This window comes from Vipera ursinii (genome assembly GCF_947247035.1).
Source record: "Vipera ursinii genome assembly, chromosome: 13".
Taxonomy (NCBI): Eukaryota; Metazoa; Chordata; class Lepidosauria; order Squamata; family Viperidae; genus Vipera; species Vipera ursinii.
Genome location: NC_139526.1, coordinates 1,146,116 through 1,166,570, shown reverse-complemented (window position 1 = coordinate 1,166,570; position 20,455 = coordinate 1,146,116). Strand labels below are relative to the sequence as shown.

At 48.4% G+C, this 20,455-nt stretch overlaps 1 protein-coding gene across 3 annotated transcripts in view; it reads left to right on the top strand.

The window, feature by feature from the left end:
* The first annotated feature begins 3,393 nt into the window (after positions 1-3,393).
* The window catches only part of IL4R (interleukin 4 receptor), a 34,141-nt gene continuing 17,079 nt past the window's right edge, over positions 3,394-20,455 (top strand). For all 3 annotated transcript variants that reach the window (XR_014493712.1, XR_014493713.1, XM_083373095.1), the window contains exons 1-5: positions 3,394-3,605; positions 16,005-16,137; positions 17,292-17,464; positions 18,025-18,179; positions 19,106-19,256. Coding sequence is in view for 1 of the 3 variants with exons in the window: in XM_083373095.1 (XP_083229221.1) it covers positions 3,548-3,605; positions 16,005-16,137; positions 17,292-17,464; positions 18,025-18,179; positions 19,106-19,256 (670 nt within the window). In the remaining 2 variants the exon portion in view is untranslated. The remainder of the gene's footprint in view (positions 3,606-16,004; positions 16,138-17,291; positions 17,465-18,024; positions 18,180-19,105; positions 19,257-20,455) is intronic.

The window sequence follows — 20,455 nt, the reverse complement described above, 5'->3', positions numbered from 1 at the left end:
GGCGGGGGCGGGGCTTTCCGGGCAGGGCAGCTGGGAGGCGCGCCTGCTCCCGTCTCCAGAGCGCCCTCTGGCGGGCCTGCCTCGCCCTTCTGGGCCGCGCCTCGCCTCCGACGGCTCGCCCGGGGAGGGTCCTCAACCCGAGCCCGGCGCGAAGCAGCCCGACTCGAGGGAGCGGCCGACCCCGCGGCGGGACCCAGAGCTTGGGAGGGGGCGAAGGAAAGGGCCGCTCCGGGAGGCGTCTGGAAGCGCGGGAACTGTCCCGGCGGCGGGGTCCCCTCCGGCCGTGCCCCGTGCTGGGCTGCGGGGGCGGGGGGGGGCACCTGTAACGGCCTGCCTCCCTGCCCGCACCGCAATTGTATTTTTATCTAGCCCTGTTTATATACAACTCAAGGCGGTGAACATTCTAGAACCCTAGGGCTGAAGGGGACCTCAGAGGTCTTCCAGTCCAACCCTCTGCTCAGGGCAAGAGCCTTATGCCTTCCCAGCGTGATCCCATTTATCCTTCTCAATAGACTAGACATACCCAATCCCTGCAACCCTTCATCCTACAATTTAGCACCCAGGCCCGTAGTCATCATTGTGGCTCTTTGCATTCTCTAGAGCAGGGGTGTCAAACTCAATTTCACTGAGGGCCGCATCAGCATTGCTGTTGCCCTCAGGGGGCCGGGTGGGTGTGGCCTGGGTGGGTGTGGCCTACTGGGTGGGCGTGGCCAGAGTGTGTATGGCCTGCTGGGTGGGCATGGCCAGCTCTACATCGTTCACATCAAGGGTGCCTATGGGGGCCTGGGCAGGAGTGGGACAGATCTGAGGGTCTCTGGCAGAAGGAGGGTCTCTGGGCCAGGGCCAAGGCAGTGGGGGCCGGTCCCTCACTGTTTCCAGGATGGCTTCGCGGGCCGGATCCGGCCCCCGGGCCTTGTGTTTGATATGTCTGCTCTAGAGTCTCAATATTGTTTTTCTATTGTGGTGACCAAAACTGGATGCAGTGTTCCAAGTGTGGCCTTACCGAGCCCTTATAAAGTGGTACTAACACTTCACGTGATCTTGATTCTATCCCTCTGTTGATGCAGCCCAGGACTGCGTTGGCTTTCTTGGCCGCTGCAGAAGACGGCCAGTTCATACATAAGCGGTGATACACTGGGTAGGACACCTAATTCCACAGTTGCTGCTCTTGAGACAGGCACTTCCTACTCTGCACTTGGCTATCCCTACTTAGTACTCCTTTCTATTTTCTCCCCAGCAACCATCCTGTGATGACTGGGCTGAGAGGGATTGGCTCAATGCCACCGAAAGCCTGACTAGAACTCACCCCCTCCTTCACCAACTCTCCAAACTGGCATTCATGTTGCCATCTTCTGGACCAGGAAGCAACCCTGCCCTCTGGAACACTTTCCAAAGTATGAGCCGAATCTGCTAGTGAAGCCCATGTTGTGTGTTGTTGACGGCTCTGGTTGTTTTTTAATCCAGGCTTTGGGGTTGTGTCTGTGAATCACTATTTGTTCTGCCAACTGCCTGGACTGCTCCCTGCAGTTTTCTGGTCAGACGTTTTGGGAGCAATTAGCCCTTGCATCCTTCCTAGGGCTGAGAGAAAGCGACTGGCCTGAAGTGACTCAGCAGGCTTTGTGCCTAAGATGGGACTAGAACTCAGGGCCTCTTTGTTTTTAGCCTGGTGCCTTAAATCAGCTTCAATCCAGCTTGATATTGTGGTTATAGCAAAAAATGCTGGCTCTCTAAGCACACACACACACACACACACACACAAACTTGAAAAACCGTCAAAGGATTCAAAGTGCGTATTATGCAAGGAAGCAGAAGAAACAGATCATATACTCAGCTCATGCAGGATCACACTAACCGATTATAAACATTGCACAGTTGCCAAAATTATGATGTGCCAGTAATAAAAAAATTGCTAGGAAAATAACATTGAAAAAGTAGTAAAAGATGAACAGGTTAAAATATTGTGGGTTCTTGAGAAGAACACAATGCATACTAAGGCAACACCAGCTTAAAAAAAATGGCAGCTGTGTCTTCATATTGTTGTGTATAACATACAGAACATATGGCTGACTGTGATGGGCCATAATCATTTATGCCATACTGCTGGCCTTTAAACCACTCTTAAGTACATCAAAGGGTGTGATGGCTCAACAATTAAAGATGCTAAGCTTGTCAGCTGGAAAGCCGATAGCCTGGTTTTCGAGACCCAAGGGTTGCAGGATGGGGTGAGCTCCTGTTACTTGCCCCACCTCCTGCCTCCATAGCAGTTCGAAAGCATGCAAATGTGAGTAAATAGGTATCACTTTGGTGAGCAAGTAACAGCACTCTGTGCCCCTCAGCATATAGTCATGCTGGCCACACGACTGCGGAGATGTCTTCGGACAACGCTGGTTCCCTCAGCTAAGAAACTAGAGTTGGACAGACTGGCGACTGGACAGGTGAAACCTTTGTCTTTACTGTTTAAGTGTATCCACATAGTCACAGATAACTTATTACATGAAATAATTAAACCTGAAATTAAAATGACCTACATCGGCAGCTGTGATTTCACCATCAGTTCCCAACGGAGAAGACTCGTCCGGGGTCCTCATCCTCTGCTCAGGATGAAGGCAGATTCCTGCTTTGGAATTTAGGGTGCTTTTACTCCCCTCTGCTGTGCAGATATCGTTGAGCAGCTTAGTTGCAGGAGAGGAATGACAGCAAAGCCTCTGCGGAGACTGTCTGCTCTTTTATGGCCTCTGAACTTCCTGATAGAACAATCAACCAGTGGAACCACCTGCCTCCAGAAGCGGTGAATGCTCCAGCACTGGAAGTTTTCAAGAAGAGACTGGCCAGCCATTTGTCCGAAATGGTATAGGGTTTCCTGCCCGAACAAGGGGTTGGGCTAGATGACCTTCAAGGTCCCTTCCAACTTTATTTTATTATTCTTATTCTTTCACCTTGAGAAAGTGGCTGCCTGGCTGGGTTTCCGTCACGTGGAGGGCCAGAGCAGCCCAGGCGCCCTAGAAGCGGCTCCGGGCCTGCCTGCAACGAGGGGCTCCCCCCAAAGACGCGCCAGCCGGCAATCCAGCCAGGGGCCCCCAGTGACCCGGGGCCCCGAGAGGCTTTCCACACCCCCCCCCGGACTCGGCTGCTCCGCGTTATGGCGAAGGGGAAGGCCTGGGTTCGGCTGGGGAGCGCCGGGCTGAGTCCGGGGCGGCCCAGGTAGACCCCTCAGGGGCGCCCCGGTCCAGCGCCGCCCGCCTCGCGCCAGCAGCCACCGAACGGCAGGCGGAGAAGGGATGCCCGCCGGCAGGGGACGGCCTCGCTTCGCCCGCCTGGGCTGCGGGACACCGCCTCGCACGCCTCGGCTTCCGCGGAAGGGCTGGGCCCGGCAGACGCCGCCCCCGCCCGCGTGGCGGCCAGCCCAGCCCGCCCTGCCGTTCCGCGGAAGAGGGAGCGGGGCCGCCTGGCGTCATTGCTGGGAAGCCGCGGCCGGCGGCGCTCGGGGCGGCTGCCGGCGCCAGCGGCGAGGAGGGACGGGCGGCGCGTCCCGGGCGCGGCGGCGTCGATGGGCTGGTGGCGGAGCGCGGCGTCGGGGCTGCGGCTGCTCTGCCTCCTGTGGCACCGTAAGTCCGGGCGGCGGGCGGGCGCGGCGGGTCGGGAAGGGCCGGGCTCTCGCCTCTCCCGGGCCGCCCCGAAAACCCGGCCGGGCCGGAGACAGCCCGCCGCGGGCGCCCCTCGGCCTCCCCGAGCAGCGGAGCCAGCGCGGAGGAGGCGCTGCCTGCCCTGGCCGGGCCGCCCGTGGCCGCGCAGACGGCGCCGGGCGTCCGCGGAGGGGAAGGAGAAGGGGCGGCCCAAGTGCGACGCTCCCCCGTCGGCCGTCCCGCTTTGCGACGAGGGCGGCCTGGGACGGAAGGGCCGGGCGGCTCTGCCGGGCGCGGGAGGCCAGCCGAGGACAGGCCGGCGGGGGTTGGTCGGGCTTTGCTCGCCCAGGCCCCCGACGGACGTTTTGTTCAGTGCCGAGAGTTGCGTTTGCAATATATTGTATATGTAACGTACAATAGAGAAGTAAGAAACGGGGCTGAAGCTCTGAATGCGCCGCTCAGCCGCCCTCCCGACCTTCCGCTACCAAAACGGTCTCGCATCAACACCCCGGTGGCCCTCTTCAGTCTACTGTGCTCAACTAAACGATTAACAATAGACCAGCATTAATTCAGCGGGGTTAACTTTAGATTTCATACTCATAATAATAAAGCGGGGGGGGGGACTGGAAAATTCCTTAGAAGCAGAAGCAGAACGTGTTGATTCTACTGTATAGAATAGAATGGAATGGGACCTTGGAGGTCTTCTAGTCCAGCCCCCTGCTCAAGCAGAAGAACCTATACCATCTCAGACAGGTGATTGTCTAGTCCAGGGGTAGGCAACCTCTGCTTTTTTATCACTCATGGACAACTCCCAGAATTCCTGAATCAGCTGATTCAGGAATTCTGGGAGTTGAAGTACATGAGTCATAAAAGAGCCGAGGTTGCCAACCCCTGGTCTAGTCTCTTCTTAAAAATCTCCAATGATGGAACAGCCACGATTTCTGGAGGCCAGCTATTCCACTGGTTAATTGTCCTCACTGTCAGGAAGTTTCCAGGTTGCTTCTCTCTTTGGTCAGTTTCCAACTATTGTTTCTTGTCCTGCCTTCTGGTGCTTTGGAGAATAGCTTGACCCCCTCTTCTTTCTGGCAGCCTCTCAAATACTGGAATACTGCTATCATGTCTCTCCTATTTCTTCTTTTCTTTAGACTAACCACTCTTCATATGTTTAAAAGTCCTCCTCTGTGCCCTTCATCCAAAACAACAAAACTCACTTTCAAAGGGTGACATATACTTTTCCTTCTAGTGTTAGGTGATAATTTTTTTTATCCAATCTCCATGTTGTCTTGATCCAGGCCAGGAAGAACACCTTAAATTCACAGTAGATGCCATAGAAACATTCTACTATGATATTAATATTTTGTTGTTGTTAGTTGCAAAGTCGTGTTCAACCCATCACGACACCATGGACCACGTTCCTCCAGGCCTTCCTGTCCTCTACCATCCTTTGGAGTCCATTTAAGCTCACGCCTACTGCTTCAGTGACTCCATCCAGCCACCTCATTCTCTGTCGTCCCCTTCTTCTCTTGCCCTCAACCTTTCCCAGCATTAGGCTCTTCTCCAGTGAGTCCTTCCTTCTCATTAGCTGGCCAAAGTGTTTCAACATCAGGATCTGGCCTTCTAAAGAGCAGTCAGGGTTGATCTCCTCTAGGACTGACCGGTTTGATCCCCTTGCAGTCCAAGGGACTCGCAGGAATCTTCTCCAGCACCATAGTTCAAAGGCCTCAATTCTTTGGCGCTCAGCCTTTTTTATGGTCCAACTTTCACAGCCATACATTGCAACTGGGAAGACCATAGCCTTGACTACAGTATATGCACTTTTGTTGGCAGGGTAATGTCTGCTTTTTAGTGTGCTGTCTAGATTTGCCATGGCTTTCCTCCCGAGGAGCAAGCGTCTTTTAATTTCTTGGCTGCAGTCCCCAACTGTGGTGATCTTGGAGCCCAGGAAAATAAAATCTGTCACTACTTCCATTTCTTCCCCATCTATTTGCCAGGAATTGAGAGGGCCGGATGCCATGATCTTGGTTTTCTTAATGTTAAGTTTCAAGCCAACTTTTGCACTCTCCTTTTTCACCCGCAACAAAAGGCTCTTTAGTTCCTCTTCACTTTCTGCCCTTTGAGTGGTATCATCTGCATATCAGGTTGTTGATAATTCTCCTGGCAATCTTAATTCCAACTTTTGATTCATCTAGCCCTGCCTTTCTCATGATGTGCTCTGCATGTAAGTTAAATAGGCAGGGCGACAGTATACAGCCTTGCCAGACTCCTTTCCCAATTTTGAACCAATCAGTGGTTCTGTGTCCAGTTCTCACTGTTGCTTCTTGACCCGCATATAGGTTTATCAAGAGACAAATAAGATGGTCTGGTACTCCCATCTCTCTAAGAACTTGCCACAATTTGTTGTGATCCACACAGTCAAAGGCTTTAGCATAGTCAATGAAGCAGAAGTAGATGTTTTTCTGGAACTCCCTAGCTTTCTCCATGATCCAGCGTATGTTGGCAATTTGATCTCTAGTTCCTCTGCCTCTTCGAAATCCTGCCTGTACTTCTGGTAGTTCTCGATCCACATACTGCTGGAGTCTAGCTTGTAGGATTTTAAGCATAACTTTACTAGCATGAGAAATGAGTGCAATGGTGTGATAGTTTGAACATTCTTTGTATTTCCTTTCTTTGGAATTGGAATGTAAACTGACCTTTTCCAATCCTGTGGCCAATGTTTTTTCAAATTTGCTGGCAAATTGAGTGTAGCACTTTTACTGCATCGTCTTTTTAAGATTTTGAATAGCTCAGCTGGAATACTGTCACCTCCATTAGCTTTGTTGTTGCTCAGCTTTCCTAAGGCCCATTTCACTTCACATTCATGGTTATCAGGGATGTTAAGCTCATTCTTGTCTAGTTGTAGTTTTGCCACCTCTTCTGCCTCTGTCCTGCCATTTTAGTCCTTTATCATGCCCATCTTTGCAGAAACGTTCTCTTCATATCTCCAATTTTCTTGAAGAGATCTCTGGTCCTCCCTATTCTATTGTTTTCTTCTATTTCTTTGCACTGTTCATTTGAGAAGGCATTCTTACCTCTTCTAGATATTCTCTGGAATTCTGCATTCAATTGGGTGTATCTTTCTCTTTTTCCCTTGCCTTTCGCTTCCTTCCTTTCCTCAGCTATTTGCAAAGCTTCCTCAGACAGCCATTTTGCTTTCTTGCATTTCTTTTTCTTTGGGATGGTATTAGTTGCTACTTCTTGTACAATGTTGTAAACCTCCGTCCATAGTTCTTCAGGAACTCTGTCTATCAGATCTAATTTAAATCTATTTGTCACCTCTACTGAATATTCATCAGGGATATGATTTAATTCATATCTGAGTGGCCTAGTGCTTTTCCCTACTTTCTTCAGTTTAAGCCTAAACTTTGCAACGAGAAGCTCATGGTCTGAGGCACAGTCAGCTCCTGGTCTTGTTTTTACTGACTGTATAGAGCTTCTCCATCTTTGGCTGCAGAGCATGTAGTTAATCTGATTTCTGTGTTGACCGTCTGGTGATGTCCATGTGTAGAGCCGTCTCTTGGGTTGTTGGAAAAGAGTGTTTGCTATGACCATCGTATTCTCTTGACAAAATTCTATCAGCCTGTGCCCTGCTTCATTTCCTACTCCAAGGCCAAACTTGCCTGTTATTCCGGTTATCTTCTGGCTTCCTACTTTAGCATTCCAATCCCCCATGATGATAAGGACATCATTTTTTGGTGTTAGTTCTATAAGGTGCTGTAGGGCTTCATAGAACCGGTCAGTTTCATCCTCTTCAGCACCGGTGGTTGGGGCATAGACTTGGACTACTGTGATATTGAATGGTTTGCCTTGGATTCGAACTGAGGTCATTCTGTCATTTTGAGGATTTTATCCCAGTATTGCTTTTCCTACTCTTTTATTGACTATGAAGGCTACTCCATTTCTTCTGAGGGATTCTTGCCCACAGTAGTATACCGGATGGTCATCTGAATTAAATTCACCTATTCCTGTCCATTTTAGTTCGCTGTTACCTAAGATGTCGATGTTCAGTCTTGTCATCTCTTTTTTGACCACGTCCAGCTTGCCTTGATTCACGGATCTTACATTCCAGGTTCCTATGGAGAAAAAATCTTTACAGCATCGGACTTTACTTTCACCACCAGACATATCCACAGCTGAGCGTCCTTTCGGCTTTGGCCCAGCCGCTTCATTCTTTCTGGCGCTACTAGTACTAGCCCTCTGCTCTTCCCCGGTAGCATATTGGACGCCTTCCGACCTGAGGGGCTCATCTTCCAGCGTCATATCGTTTTGCCTTTTGGTACTGTCCGTAGGGTTTTCATGGCAAAGATACTGGAGTGGGTTGCCATTTCCTTCTCCAGTGGATCACGTTTTGTCAGAACTCTCTGCTATGACCTTTCTGTCTTGGGTGGCCCTGCACGGCATAGCTCATAGCTTCATTGAATTACGCAAGCCCCTTCGCCACGACAAGGCAGTAATCCATGAAGGAGATTAATATTTTGGACAGAGTCAAATACTAACCTTGTTTTAAGAGCACGGAAAAACAGTTTTGTGTTGCTCAAAGCAACTCTTTACTGGTTTACTAAGACAAGATGTTCCAGTTTGCTATTCCCCTTTCATCAGTTTCCTCTCCACTGCAGGCAGCCCTTGCTCTCTGACTGGGCATTCAGCCAACAGTTCAGACTTCCATGCCCTGAATAAGGAGACTTCACCCCAGTCCTTACATTGTGGCTGTTGCATTGCCATCACAGACTTAGGATCACAATTTGGGCATTTGGCCATCAGCCCTCATTAAGACCAATGCATCAACCCATGATCACCATTTGCAACCTTCACGGCCGACCTCTCACTAGGCAAGTCATTGGGGAAGCTGGTGGGAAGCCGCAGGTGGCAGTCATGTGACATTGTGCTTAACAACCCACGATGACTCGCTTAATCACTGCAGCTAGATCCGATTAACTGCCATCATAATGTCAAGTCCAGTCCTGTGACTTTTCACTTGATGACTGCATCACTTGATGGCAGAGTTGCTGGTCTCAACTGCAGTTAGTAAGTGAGTATTACCTGTATTAAAAAGGGTTACTGTCCTACAAGTTAGATTTAGTTTCTCCAAATCCTCCTAGTAGAAGTAATCTGGATTAAGACAAAGATGAATCAGACTTGGACTTTTTTAAAGAAACTGCAAAAGTTTGAAAAATCGAACTGCATTTATATTGTAATTGGTAATTGTGAAAGCAACTTTGTTATCCCAAAATAACTCCATTTTCTGCAAGAATGCATTTTTCAAAATTAAATTTTCCCCCAAAGTAAGCTTTTCATGAGCACACAGGTCCTCAGCCCAACGTTTTCCACACCTGGGTTATGGTGGGGGAAATAGGAGAAGGAGGGTTGTGTTGGAGATGTTCAACACCACCTTGAGTGATTTCTTGTAAAAATAATAATAAAGACCCTCCAGAAAGAGGCTACCCTGGCTGGAACCTGCAGTTAGAAGGACCCCCCAGGGGTAAATTGGAAAGTTCAGCCCACCTGCAATGAAATCCTCACCCTTGCCAGAGAAAGATTGAATGTCTTTGAATATGGGAAAGTTACTTAGAATTAAGTCAGCAGTTTTATTGATTAGTCGTCTGACCATATTAACAAAGACTATAAAACCAGCGCAGAGAAAAGAGAAGGGCATATTCATAATAAATGCAGCATTCAACCCCAATCTCTTCTAGGTGTCTTCTTTGTCTTTTATCGACCTGGACTTTGATGATACAAAAATTGCAGTTCTGCTAGCGATGTCCGTGTTTGTTCCCTGCAAGAAATAAGAGGAAATAGCTGTCTCAATGTTTTTTAGGTTTCAAAAGAGGTCTAAGCAAACGGTCCTTTCTGCAGAATTCAGCGTGCAGCCAAACAGGACATGGGCAGCGGTTCAGGTGGTGCACCATAAGACTCTTCTTCCCCTAAGCGTGAAGTAAATATAATGTCTTGGTTAAAGAGAGGAGTTTGGCCCGTATGGTTTCTTCCAAAGAAGGTCCCTATTTATCGAATCAAGCGTTACACTGAGGTCTGTAAAAGTTGCAAACTGTTGGCTCCTTTAGTGGTATATTTTCCTACTAGGTGGCGTAAAATGAAGCCGTTTTCAACAGAAGAGTGGCCAGGCCTGAATCCAGATGGCCCTTCAGCTAACAGGCCCTCAAAGTCTTATATGAAAGACATTTGAACTACCGTTTTGCTGTGATGTCAGCTAATCGGTCTGTTGTTCAAAGGACCACCCTTATCTTCCTTTTCGCAAACGGGGATCACAACGGAGAGCTCTCAACAAGCTGGAATTTGGCAGGAATCATTTTTAGGAGTAAGTAAATCTATGAGAGGAGCTGCCCGAAGAGTCCGCTAATCTCCCCTTCAATCGCCGGAGGGACCCCAGGCCTTTGGCAGACGCCACTTCCTGAGTCCTCGGTCCGTCCGCTGCAGCTGGGAAGAATCGGCTGTCGTTTTCCTCCCAGGTGAAGCAGCTCTGGGGACGTCCCAGGAGAAACCTCCCTACTCAAACCAAACCAGAGTTTGGGGTTTGGGCTGCTTGCTCTGAACTGAACCACAGACAAGACAGGCTTCTTACACCCCATAATTTTCTCGTACTCTCCTCCAAGCTGGAACACGGTTATTGTGGATGGATGCCTAGTCAGCCTTCCTGCTTCCCCCGGGGAGCGACGTTCTGAGCCAGACCTGCTGGGGAAGGAAGGAAGGACTTCCCGGCTCTCGCTTTTCTTAGTCCTGCGGTCCAATTTTTGCAGGCTATAAGGACAGAATCAGCAAGAAGAACAACTGAGTTGCAGCCACAATAACAGCCGTGGTGATTAATTGGGGGCCAGTAGAGCAGGAAGATAATCTGCCTGAGTTTAGGGGTTCAGTACCCCCTGGGGGGGGATGGAAAAACTTGCCACAGCCAACTCGCCGTGGCCAACTTGCCACGGGACAATTTAACAATTCTATTTAATTATTTTAAAATAAAATTATTTTAATTTTTCCCATCCCTGTTTCATTCTGTCCCTCCTTTTGCATCCTTTCTTTAATGATTCTGTTCCACCATTTCTTTGAAATTGGCGTAGCTCTTGTCCCTCGGGGAGTTGGCCGTGGTGACTCCTGGGCAGTCCTGCTATCACCCCCAGCTGACAAGGAAATGCTGAGAATCCCCAGAGCAGCTGGGGGCAGCTGATGGTGGCACATAGTTGGGAAGCAAACTGGCAGCCCAAGGCCTGAGGTCAGTCTAGGGGACAAACAGCTGCCAGCCAGCCAGAGAGAGACCCAATGGCTGAGCAAGGAGTGAGGCTGATGGGGGCCTGACCAAAGTCCAGCCGTACGGCCCGCCAGAGAAGCAGGTGAGCACATGGGGCCCAAGAAGCACATGGGGCCCAAGAAGCAGCAAAGAGCACATGGGGCCCAAGGGACAGCGAGGCCAAGGGTCAAGGCGCAGCCGGATGGAGGAACTGCAGTACAGCTGTGAGCCTCTGGAGAAGCAGCCGGGAGGCAGATGCCTTGATGGTGTCCCAGTGAATTTGGCGCCAGTGTGAACCGGACGACAGATCCCCAGTAGGCGAATTTTGTTAAGAACAGTCAGCCGAAGGTCTCCTGTAGTGTGGACTGGATTGCAAATTGGCGGCAGAGTTGCCCAGACTTCAATATGCCATCCCTGGGCTGGACCTCTGAAGTAGCCCTGGAGTTCATGGCCTCCGTGATGGCCACGGGCCTCTGCCAGGTTATTCTTGCCTTACTTGGGACAGTGGCCTCTCTCTGGACTTGGTTTTCTTGTCAGGGCCGTGGCAATGTAATCGGAGGGAAGAGCTTTCCTCAGCTCCTCTGTCGGGGGCAGATCGTGCCCTTGTGGCTTTGAGGCTCTGCTAGCCTCCCTCCGCAGGGAGGCTGAGCCCATTCAACTGGTCCACCCCCAGCAACTGGTGGGCCCAGCTGGGTGCCAGAGGGTGCCAGGGGAAATAGCTGCCGATCTACTGCCTAGCGCCGCTGAGAGCCTGGCGGCTGCCTGGCATAACAAGACAGGGTCTCAGACAGGACGTGGCCTCTCCTGGCCCATCGCTCCGCTTGGTTCCCAGAGGAGTTGAGGCAGCTGGAAAAGGCCAAGGGATGCCAAGTGTGGTGCTGGAGGGAAAGGAAGAACGGACTCGACCAAACGTGCGTTAAGGCCACTATTTAGGTTTACCTCACGGTGGTGAGAGCAGCCAAGCCCCAATACCTCTTTGCCCTCCTTGCACCTGCGGAAAGCCCCCCAGCGGCCTTGCTTAGGGTCACACGGACTCTCCCTGGAAAGGCTGGGCCAGACATCTTCCTACAGGGTTGTGCGGAGGAATTTTCCAGGCCTCCGGAGGATAAAATTGCTCCGTTTCATTCCCAGTTGGATACCAAGCGTGATGCAAGTCCTGTGGAGATGCCTGGGGAGAATTATCCAGTTCCCTGGGAGCCATTTGATTCTGCTGGCGCTGAGGAGGTGGAGAGGGCCCTTCGGAATGCAAAGGTCGCCCCCTGCGCCTGCGGTCCATGCTGCTCCTGGCTGGTTGAGGCGCCTGGGATGGTGAATTCATCCTTGTGGGAGGGGCTCTTCCCAGCTCCTTTGAAAGAGGTGCTCCCTCCTTAAGAAGCCACTGCTGGACCCCACCATTCTGGACAGCTTTTGCTCAGTCTCCCACCTCCCCTTTTTAAGGAAGGTGACCCAGGAGGTGGTAGCATTGCAACTCCAGAGGACCCTGGAGGAAATGGGTGATCCAGACCCTTTTCAGTCAGATTTCAGCCCCTGATAAGGGACCAAAACGGCACTGGTCTCTGTTGTTGTCCTAGCCTTGTGGAATATTTCTCTTCCTCCTCCGCCCAGCCCCAGAAATGAGGCAGGACCTCAGTCTCCTGGCCTTCCAAACAGGACTTAAGACGTGCCTCTACAGCCTCACAAGGGGGACCTGGGGGAGCTTGCAGCCGTGGGGCTGCTTAATGCCCTGAAAACCCTCCCCTTTTCACTAATTTTAATCTCCTGCCTCCTCTTGAAATGTTTGCCTTTTATATATACTATTTCATATTTTAACATTTTACTGTATACCACCCAGAGTCCCTCTTTGAGATAGATGGATGGTTGAGAAATACGAAAAATAAAAACATTTGTGCAAGGTGAAGAAATTGTCTTACCAGTCAGGACAATGTCTCATGGTGGTCAGAGCCACAGCATCCTCTCTGGGCCGTGTTACGCCTCCTCCTCTGGAGTTCTACATGAAGCAAGACCCTATTTGAGGAGGAGGTGGGTGTCTGAGTGTGCATTGACATTTACAGCAACTGCTCGGTGGTCCCTGCCCTCTGCTACATAAAGCAGAAAAGGACATTACAGTTTAGCACACTGCTGGTTAGAGAACTCTGGGAGTTGAAGTCTAGCCATCTTCAATCTTCCAGGGCTGAGAAACACTGATTTAGGAGAGAAATGAAGTCTAAAGTGCTGCTTGATTTGTCTTGATGGTGACCAAAGGGCTGAGCAACGGTTTGATTCTTGCCTCCTACAATTTACAGGTTATACTGGCATTTCTGGTTTAACAACTGCGTATCAGCAGCATTTCTTTGCAGCTCCCTAAAAGGCCATGGCAGTAACAGGGAATGGAATTCTCTTCAGGAAAGTTAATGTTCTGACACAAACATGTACAGGAGGCCCCAGCCTCACGTTGCAGTAAGTGAGGTCACCTCAGCCAAAGTTTGTTCCAAATTCACCCAGATACCTGGGGAATAATAAACAGACTTTCATGGGAGTGTATAAACATTCAATTCCAGAGGCAAACCATAGATTGTCGTGGCCAAATGCCAGGTTTGCTTTTCCCTGGTGCAAAGTAGCCAATTATTGGACAATGCAGAAAATTGCAACCTGTTTATTCTGTACAGCACAAAGAGGGGGACTCATTTTAGCTTGTATACACCTTTGGAAAACAAAAGCATGTGATCATTAGCAAGAAGTCGGCAACAAGCCACACAAAGGATTCACACCCCTGGCAGAGGCTGCACCTCCCAGAAGGAGGGTTGTGAGTAAAGCATTGCTGGCTTCGTCCTTCAGTGATGGGGCTGGTAAGGAAGTATGCAAAACTCAAACGATCTGCAGCAGGAAAGGAGAAGTTAACCTGAATTAACTGCTGGCCTGGTTCAAGTTCCTTGATAAGGTTGTCACACAGTCTTCCAAGGATTTTAGGGCATGGATGTGAAGCCCAAAAGGAAAACTTGTTAAGAGCAAAAGGAAGGGCTTTTCAACAAAATGGACTTTCTCTGGCTAAGACAATCTATACCTGCCCTTTAACCTTGCATTGGAATTTGGCAGCTGAGCTAAAAAGGTGAAGAAGCACCTATGATCATTTCTTTTTTATTTATTTGTTTAAAAATTTTATTCAAAACATTAAAATACAACTCCAAAAAAGGATAAAAAAGAAAATACAGAATAAAGAAAAAAACTAGACAAGACAAAAAAACATGTCTATAAAGAGAAAAGCAAACATACACACTGAAATTGTCCCCTCAATTGAATACCGATATGTTTCAAGAATACTAGTTCCCCGCACAATTAACTTCTACAAGTCTGTTTACCTATCCCATTTGACCTGACATCTACTCACAATATATATATATTTAAAAATCTTAGTTAACAGGTAAAACCAACAGCTGAGTTAAACTTCAAAGCCCTCTGTTAAGAATCTATTATTGTATTTTGCTCATAGAAATTCTACGACGGCTTCTAAGCTACCACAATCGTCATCTCTCATCCATCCAGGATCAGATATTCTTGGCTGATTCTTAATAAGGCTTTTCCTTAACATTTTAACTGGGATTTCTCCCAACACTTGGATATCAGTCCCCAAAATCAATAAAGGTTCATTCATTCAATACTGTAATATGGACTGTGATTGATCTATTTTCCAAACAAGCTCATTTCATTGCTTGTTCAGGGCTTCCCTCTGCTCAGAAACTGACCAAGATGTTTTTGAAGCATATCTATCAGCTCTGTGGAGCTCCTAAGTGGATTATTTTGGACAGGGAGGTTCAATTTACTGCAAAGTTCTAGAGGAAGTTCATTAAGCTTATTGGGTCTACTCAGGGGCTTTCATCAGCTTTTCATCCAAGTACTAATGGGGCGGCTGAACGTACAAACTCAACGGTTGAGCAATACCTCAGATGCTATGTTAATTACTAGCAGACTAATTGAGCCGATCTTCTGCCTTTCACTGAAGTAGCCTATAATAATACTGTGCACAGTAGCACTGGTCTTACACCATTTAAGATAGCTACCAGGAGGGATTTTGCCTATGCCTGAATACCCCCAGAAGCCACCTGCTTCTCAAACTCTGGATCAGTGAGTGGCCTCCTTCCAAAGTGTTTGGACGAATGTCAAAAAAGCCTTAATCCCAGCCGTTAAGGTTAAGGAACAGGCTGATAAGAAACGCTTCCCTCAAAGGCCATTTTATGTTGGGGAAAAGGTTTATCTTTCAACTAAGTATTTGAGATTGAGGTTACCCAGTAAAAAATTGGGGCCAAAGTTTCTGGGTCCTTTTCCTATCACCAAAATCATAAATCCGGTTACCATGGAGTTAAAGCTTCCACAGCCTTTGGGGAAAGTCCACCCTGTGTTCCATTGTAGTCTGTTGAAACCTGTGTCTGAATCCTCTTTAAGAAGCAGTAGTGGTAGAAGGGGAAACACATTATGAAATAAAATGAATTGTTGATTCTAGGTTGTACAAGGGGAAGTTACAATACCTCATTTAGTGGAAAGGCTGTCCACTGCCAGAAACTACGTGGTTGAAATGTACAAATGTGAAAGCAGACCGGTTAATAATTTTTTTTTACGACAAATATCCTCACAAGTCTCAAGGAAATATTTAACATGCTTTTTGTTTCCCCTACAGCAGGCTCGTTCTTTTTAAGAGGGGACGACTGCCAACTCTACAATGAGCATGGCTGGAGCCATTTTCTCTTCTCATTCTAGGTTGCCACATTGAATGGAGGGAGGGGGGTTGCCCAAGTGCTTCATTAGTCAAAATAATTTTCTGTCCCGTGGGAACCAAGGTCATCTACTGCTCCCGCGACCAGGGACTAGGTGTTGCATAAAAAAGCCAGCCAAATGAGTATATTGGGGAATGTAGTTGCTTGCATAGTTTTGTGGGTGGGACATGAAACTTTGTAATTGGGCAATTGTTACTTGTGTATTCAGACTTGGTTTCACTTTTTACTGTGCCGATACTTTGTACCTAATAAACTTATTCTTTGAGGAATTTTCAAGCCTTGGGAGTTCTGCTTTATTCATCTCTGTCTGTCGGAACCATGAGAATATCAGCTTCCTCAAGTAACTATTCTTTTGTACTTTCCTAGTTACGTCTTCAAAGAATGTCCAGCCAAGGTGCCTCACTGATTTTGCCACTGAACTGGTTTGTCGCTGGGAGGTGGGTGCCATCACCAACTGCACCACGGAGTTTAAACTACTCTATCAGGCGAATTTTGCAACGTAAGTATTAGCAAAGCTGTGTGTTGTGTTGACGGGTACAACAGTCCTCTCTTCAAGGGTAGGAGGTATGGGATCCGTTATAAAGCAGAGACTCTCATAGTTGCAGGGACTGGGGAACCAAGTGGTCAATCAAAGAGCTTGGAGTAGCTATGCAATTTCCTCCATCCACGCTCACACTGTCACAAGGAGTTGATTTGGGTCATTGACAGGATCACTCTCTTCTATTGATGCTGACAGGTCCTCAAGAGGGTGTTAAGTCATTCTTGTTTCTTCTGGGTGAATTTTAGTTCCTTCATGAGATTTTTAGCTCTCCCATTTGGCAGAGCCAAATTAGCATTTTGGTAGGATTTTAAGGTACTGTGGTAGCCCTGAAGAGACAGCCCCCTCCCTGGCACCTTCACATTGACCCAGTGGAGCCCTTTCAGAGAGCGCCTGGATGGCTAACACAGGGGAATGACTCCTGGGGTGGCTTTGCAAGATCTTTTATAGTCAGAGAGACATCCAGAGAGACAGTCTGTCTCATTCAGCAGTCGTGAATGGGTTCTGGTCACAAAAATCAGTAGAGTGGACAGAGTCCTTGGATAAATTAGAGCAACTCAGCTTGTTGAATCTGGTAAGGAGGGTGTGGTGATCCCTTCTAGCTCCGTTATATTGTTACTGTTACCTTCTTGAGAATAAATCTTCCCAGGCATCATGGACAATGCAGACCTGGAGAGGTTGCTGACCACCCCCACCCCCCCTTCGGGAAAGGGGACTTTCTCAGGCTGTGCTTCCCACACTCCCTACTGGGGGAGGTCGTCCTGAGATGGCAGGTGGGCTGTCTTCAGTAGCCCAGTGAGGCTACTACCTGCAAAATCTGCTGTGCCTCAACATCGCTGTCATCAGTAACACCTGCAACACCAGGCTGGTCAGGCACAAATCCTTGGCTTCTAAAAGTGAAGAGGGAGAAACGTGTCTCGAGCAGAATTTCTCTCCTGGTCTCTTTTGTGGGTCTGCCTAGCACGCCTTCTTGCCCTCCGGCCCCCAAGTTTCAGAGCTGCTGCTGCCTTCGTGGACAGAGTGTGAGGGTATCTGTCACTTTGCAGACCATCTTTGGCTGTGCAGAAATGAACAAAGGGTTGTGTGCGCTAAGGACTCTCTTGCCCTTTTTCCAGGAAGCTACAGGAGTGCCCTCTGGAAAAGGAGTGGGACCCAGGCGCCGCCTCCCTGTGCATTTGCAAGATTCTGGGGAAGAAATTCAAAATGGTCACGTATCACTTAGCACTGGCCAGGTCGGAGAACGATGCCAAGGTCTGGAGCAACCTGAGCTTGAAAATGGAGTCCGTCGGTGAGATACCCTTGGCTTTCCCTGAACATCTCTTTCCACCCTAGGGCTGTCCTAGGTCACAGCAACCTTGGTTTCAGGTGGCAAAGGGGGCATCTGTTGGCATGATGGAGATGCTGGATAGGAAAAAGGAGGTGGGGAGAGTTCATTTTCAAGGCTGGGTACATTCGTAGAGAATACCCTTCAGTTCCTCTCTCGACTCTGCTTCCGGAATGGCAGTTGTGTTTGTTTCCCAGACAAAGAATTCTGTAGTGATATCCTAATGGTTGGTATCGGAAGCCTCCTTCCTCTTCTGCCTGGCGAGTTGAATGGAGGGGGGGTGGGGGTGGGAAGTAGAACCTGGGCATCAAAAGGCCGAGAGGGCAGGAGCCACCGTGGGGCTTCCTGCAACACTAGGATAAAAGTCCCCAAAATGGAAGAAAGAGGGAAGATGAAGGGAAGGTCTGAGGTGTCCTCCTTGCCCCACCCACTGCCTGCCCGCCTGCAGGGTTTTCCCTCCCCAGATGCCTTTTGTCTCGCCTCCCCCCAACCCAGCGTCCTCCTCTGCTTCTTCGCCCTCACAGTGAAGCCCAGGCCCCTCATCAACCTGAGGGTGGAGAGGAGGAAGAGCCGCATTTTCATCCTTACCTGGGAGAGGGATTACAGTCCGTCCAACCCACTTTACCATTCTGCGGCCAAGTACGAGGTTGCCATATGGCCCCAAAACTATACAGAAGAGGTAAGCAAGCCTCGGTCCCCCTTTCTAGGGATGAGGGCGGCAGATCTGACAGAGAATTGGAAACTGAACGTCGTGCCACTTTGAGTTGCTCCCTCAGCAGTCATAAGAGGACAGCCGGACTGTCTGTAATCCTGAGCCAGCAAGAGCTTACAAGCGACCTGTTCTTCTTGGGCGACACCTCAAGGGGAGGGTTCACGTGCTCCTAAATTAGGTCAGCGCCCAGCACCTGGAGTCTAGCCTTCAGCCAGAGACAGGCTATCCTTTGAAAAGAAAGCTCAGGTATTTCAAGGTAGGAGGCCTCTGGCAACTTTTTCTGTTGTCAAATTGTTCTTCAAATGTCTGCATGGGCTAAGGATTGCCCTGCTATTGGTAGGCAGGCCTGGCTGGGAAATTTTTCAGAACATTTTTAAAAGCGAAGAGAACGTTAAAAATCCATAAAAGATATAGATGTATAAAATAATAAGGCACACATTGAACTCCGTTACCTGCCAGATCCTAGAAGGCCCCTCCCTCCTTCCGGCCCTGGCGAAGCCTCGTAGCTTCAGCAGCGGTCTCCCAAAAGAGCTTACCGTGTTTGTGGCCCTTTCCGTGGCCTGCTTAGAATTTGGGAGAAATAGAAAGGGGCCACTTCAAGGTCCAGGCTATGCATCGTGTGTGAGCCCCCTAAGACGGATCAGCCCAGGGGATCAATTCCAGAGGAAAGCAAAAGCTGCTTTGACCAACCATCTTTTGGTCTGATTGGGCTCAGCCTCCCCTCCCCCTTGCATCCCAGTGGATCAGCTTCTTCCAAACGCGTCCCAAGACTTAAGGAATGTTTTAGCCCCCTTTGCCAAGCTAACAGGTCTTGCCTAATTCCCTCAAAGTTATCTCCCTCACCTGCTGCTGCTGCTGTGTTTGAGTGCTGACATGTGTTTTTCTCTTTCCAGAAAATCATTGTTCCAGAGGACTCATCCCATCACATCATCTTTGCAGACAAGCTCCGTCCACACTCCACCTACAAAGCGAGCGTCCGCTATGGGTTGAACCTCTGGGGGGAAAGGTGGAGCGAGTGGAGTGCTACTTGTGAATGGTTGAATGGTGAGTGTGCTCAAGGCCACTTCTGCTCCGGGGAAGCTGCCTCTCAGGTCCCCAGGGCGGAACAAGCGTAGAACATTCTGGTTGAGAGTCTTCCGGATTGTTTGCTGCCTTACAACTATTCTGAATTGTGCACCCATTATCGACACTTCAGCAGTGGCTTCTGAGGGGAAAATCTCTAAATATTTACAGCTAAGCACTGTTTGTATTTCTAAGTAGATGTTGTAATACCGCAATTAGCTAGGAGCGAAATTAAAGAGATTTTTCTACAGTGTATAATTCCTGTACAGCAAAGAATTTTTCCAAGGTTAATTAACAACTTTTTCCTTGTAGGGGAGTCAGGTAGTTCCTATTCAAGATGATTAATTTCCCCCTAATTTATTGGATTTCTTCAGGGAAAGGGATTGGACTTAATCTATTGGTTTAATTGTATTGTAAAAAATGCAGTTCTTGTCTACAGTATATAACCAGAAACGGAGGAATTATAGCCTAAGAAGAAGTAATTAATTACTAAACGTTTAAGCATGTTCGGTTAGTAATAAGGCAGAAACAACCACATTTTGCTAAGGGAAGCAGTATAATACTTTTTAAAAAACAATGTTAGTTCTTTGGAATTTGCACTGCTACATCAGTAGCCAGCCAGGTCTAGAAACACACAAGTAATAGAAGACAGCGATTTGGCGAAGACATAAAATGCTGTCCCTAAGAAACGACGGGACAAAGGAAGGAAAGGAGACTATGTAGAGATCACCAGTCCTGCAAAGCTGCCTCTAAACATAGCCTTTTTCTCCTATCTTCCCCAATTTGTTTTCATTTCACCCACATTATACGATTACAGTTCTTGCTACTGTTGGTGCATACAAAGTCAAATACAAACATCCTCATCATATTTTTCTAATATTATACAAATAACAATAATATCAATTCATAACCTCTTTTCTAGCCAATATATATTTCAATTGTTTGCAATTAAAATCTCTTTGTTAAATCATTATCCTGATTTTCAGGCTCTTATTTAAGTTTGATTTCCCATCCATATTCGGAATATCTGTCAGTTATGAGTTTCTCAAGATTAATTACATTTATATAGCTAAGAATTTCATTCATACCAGCCATCCTCTTATTTTCCTATTTCCCACATCAAAAAAGAAAAAAAACGTGCTATTCTAATTCTAAATCATATCTTTTATTGTAAAAGTCTA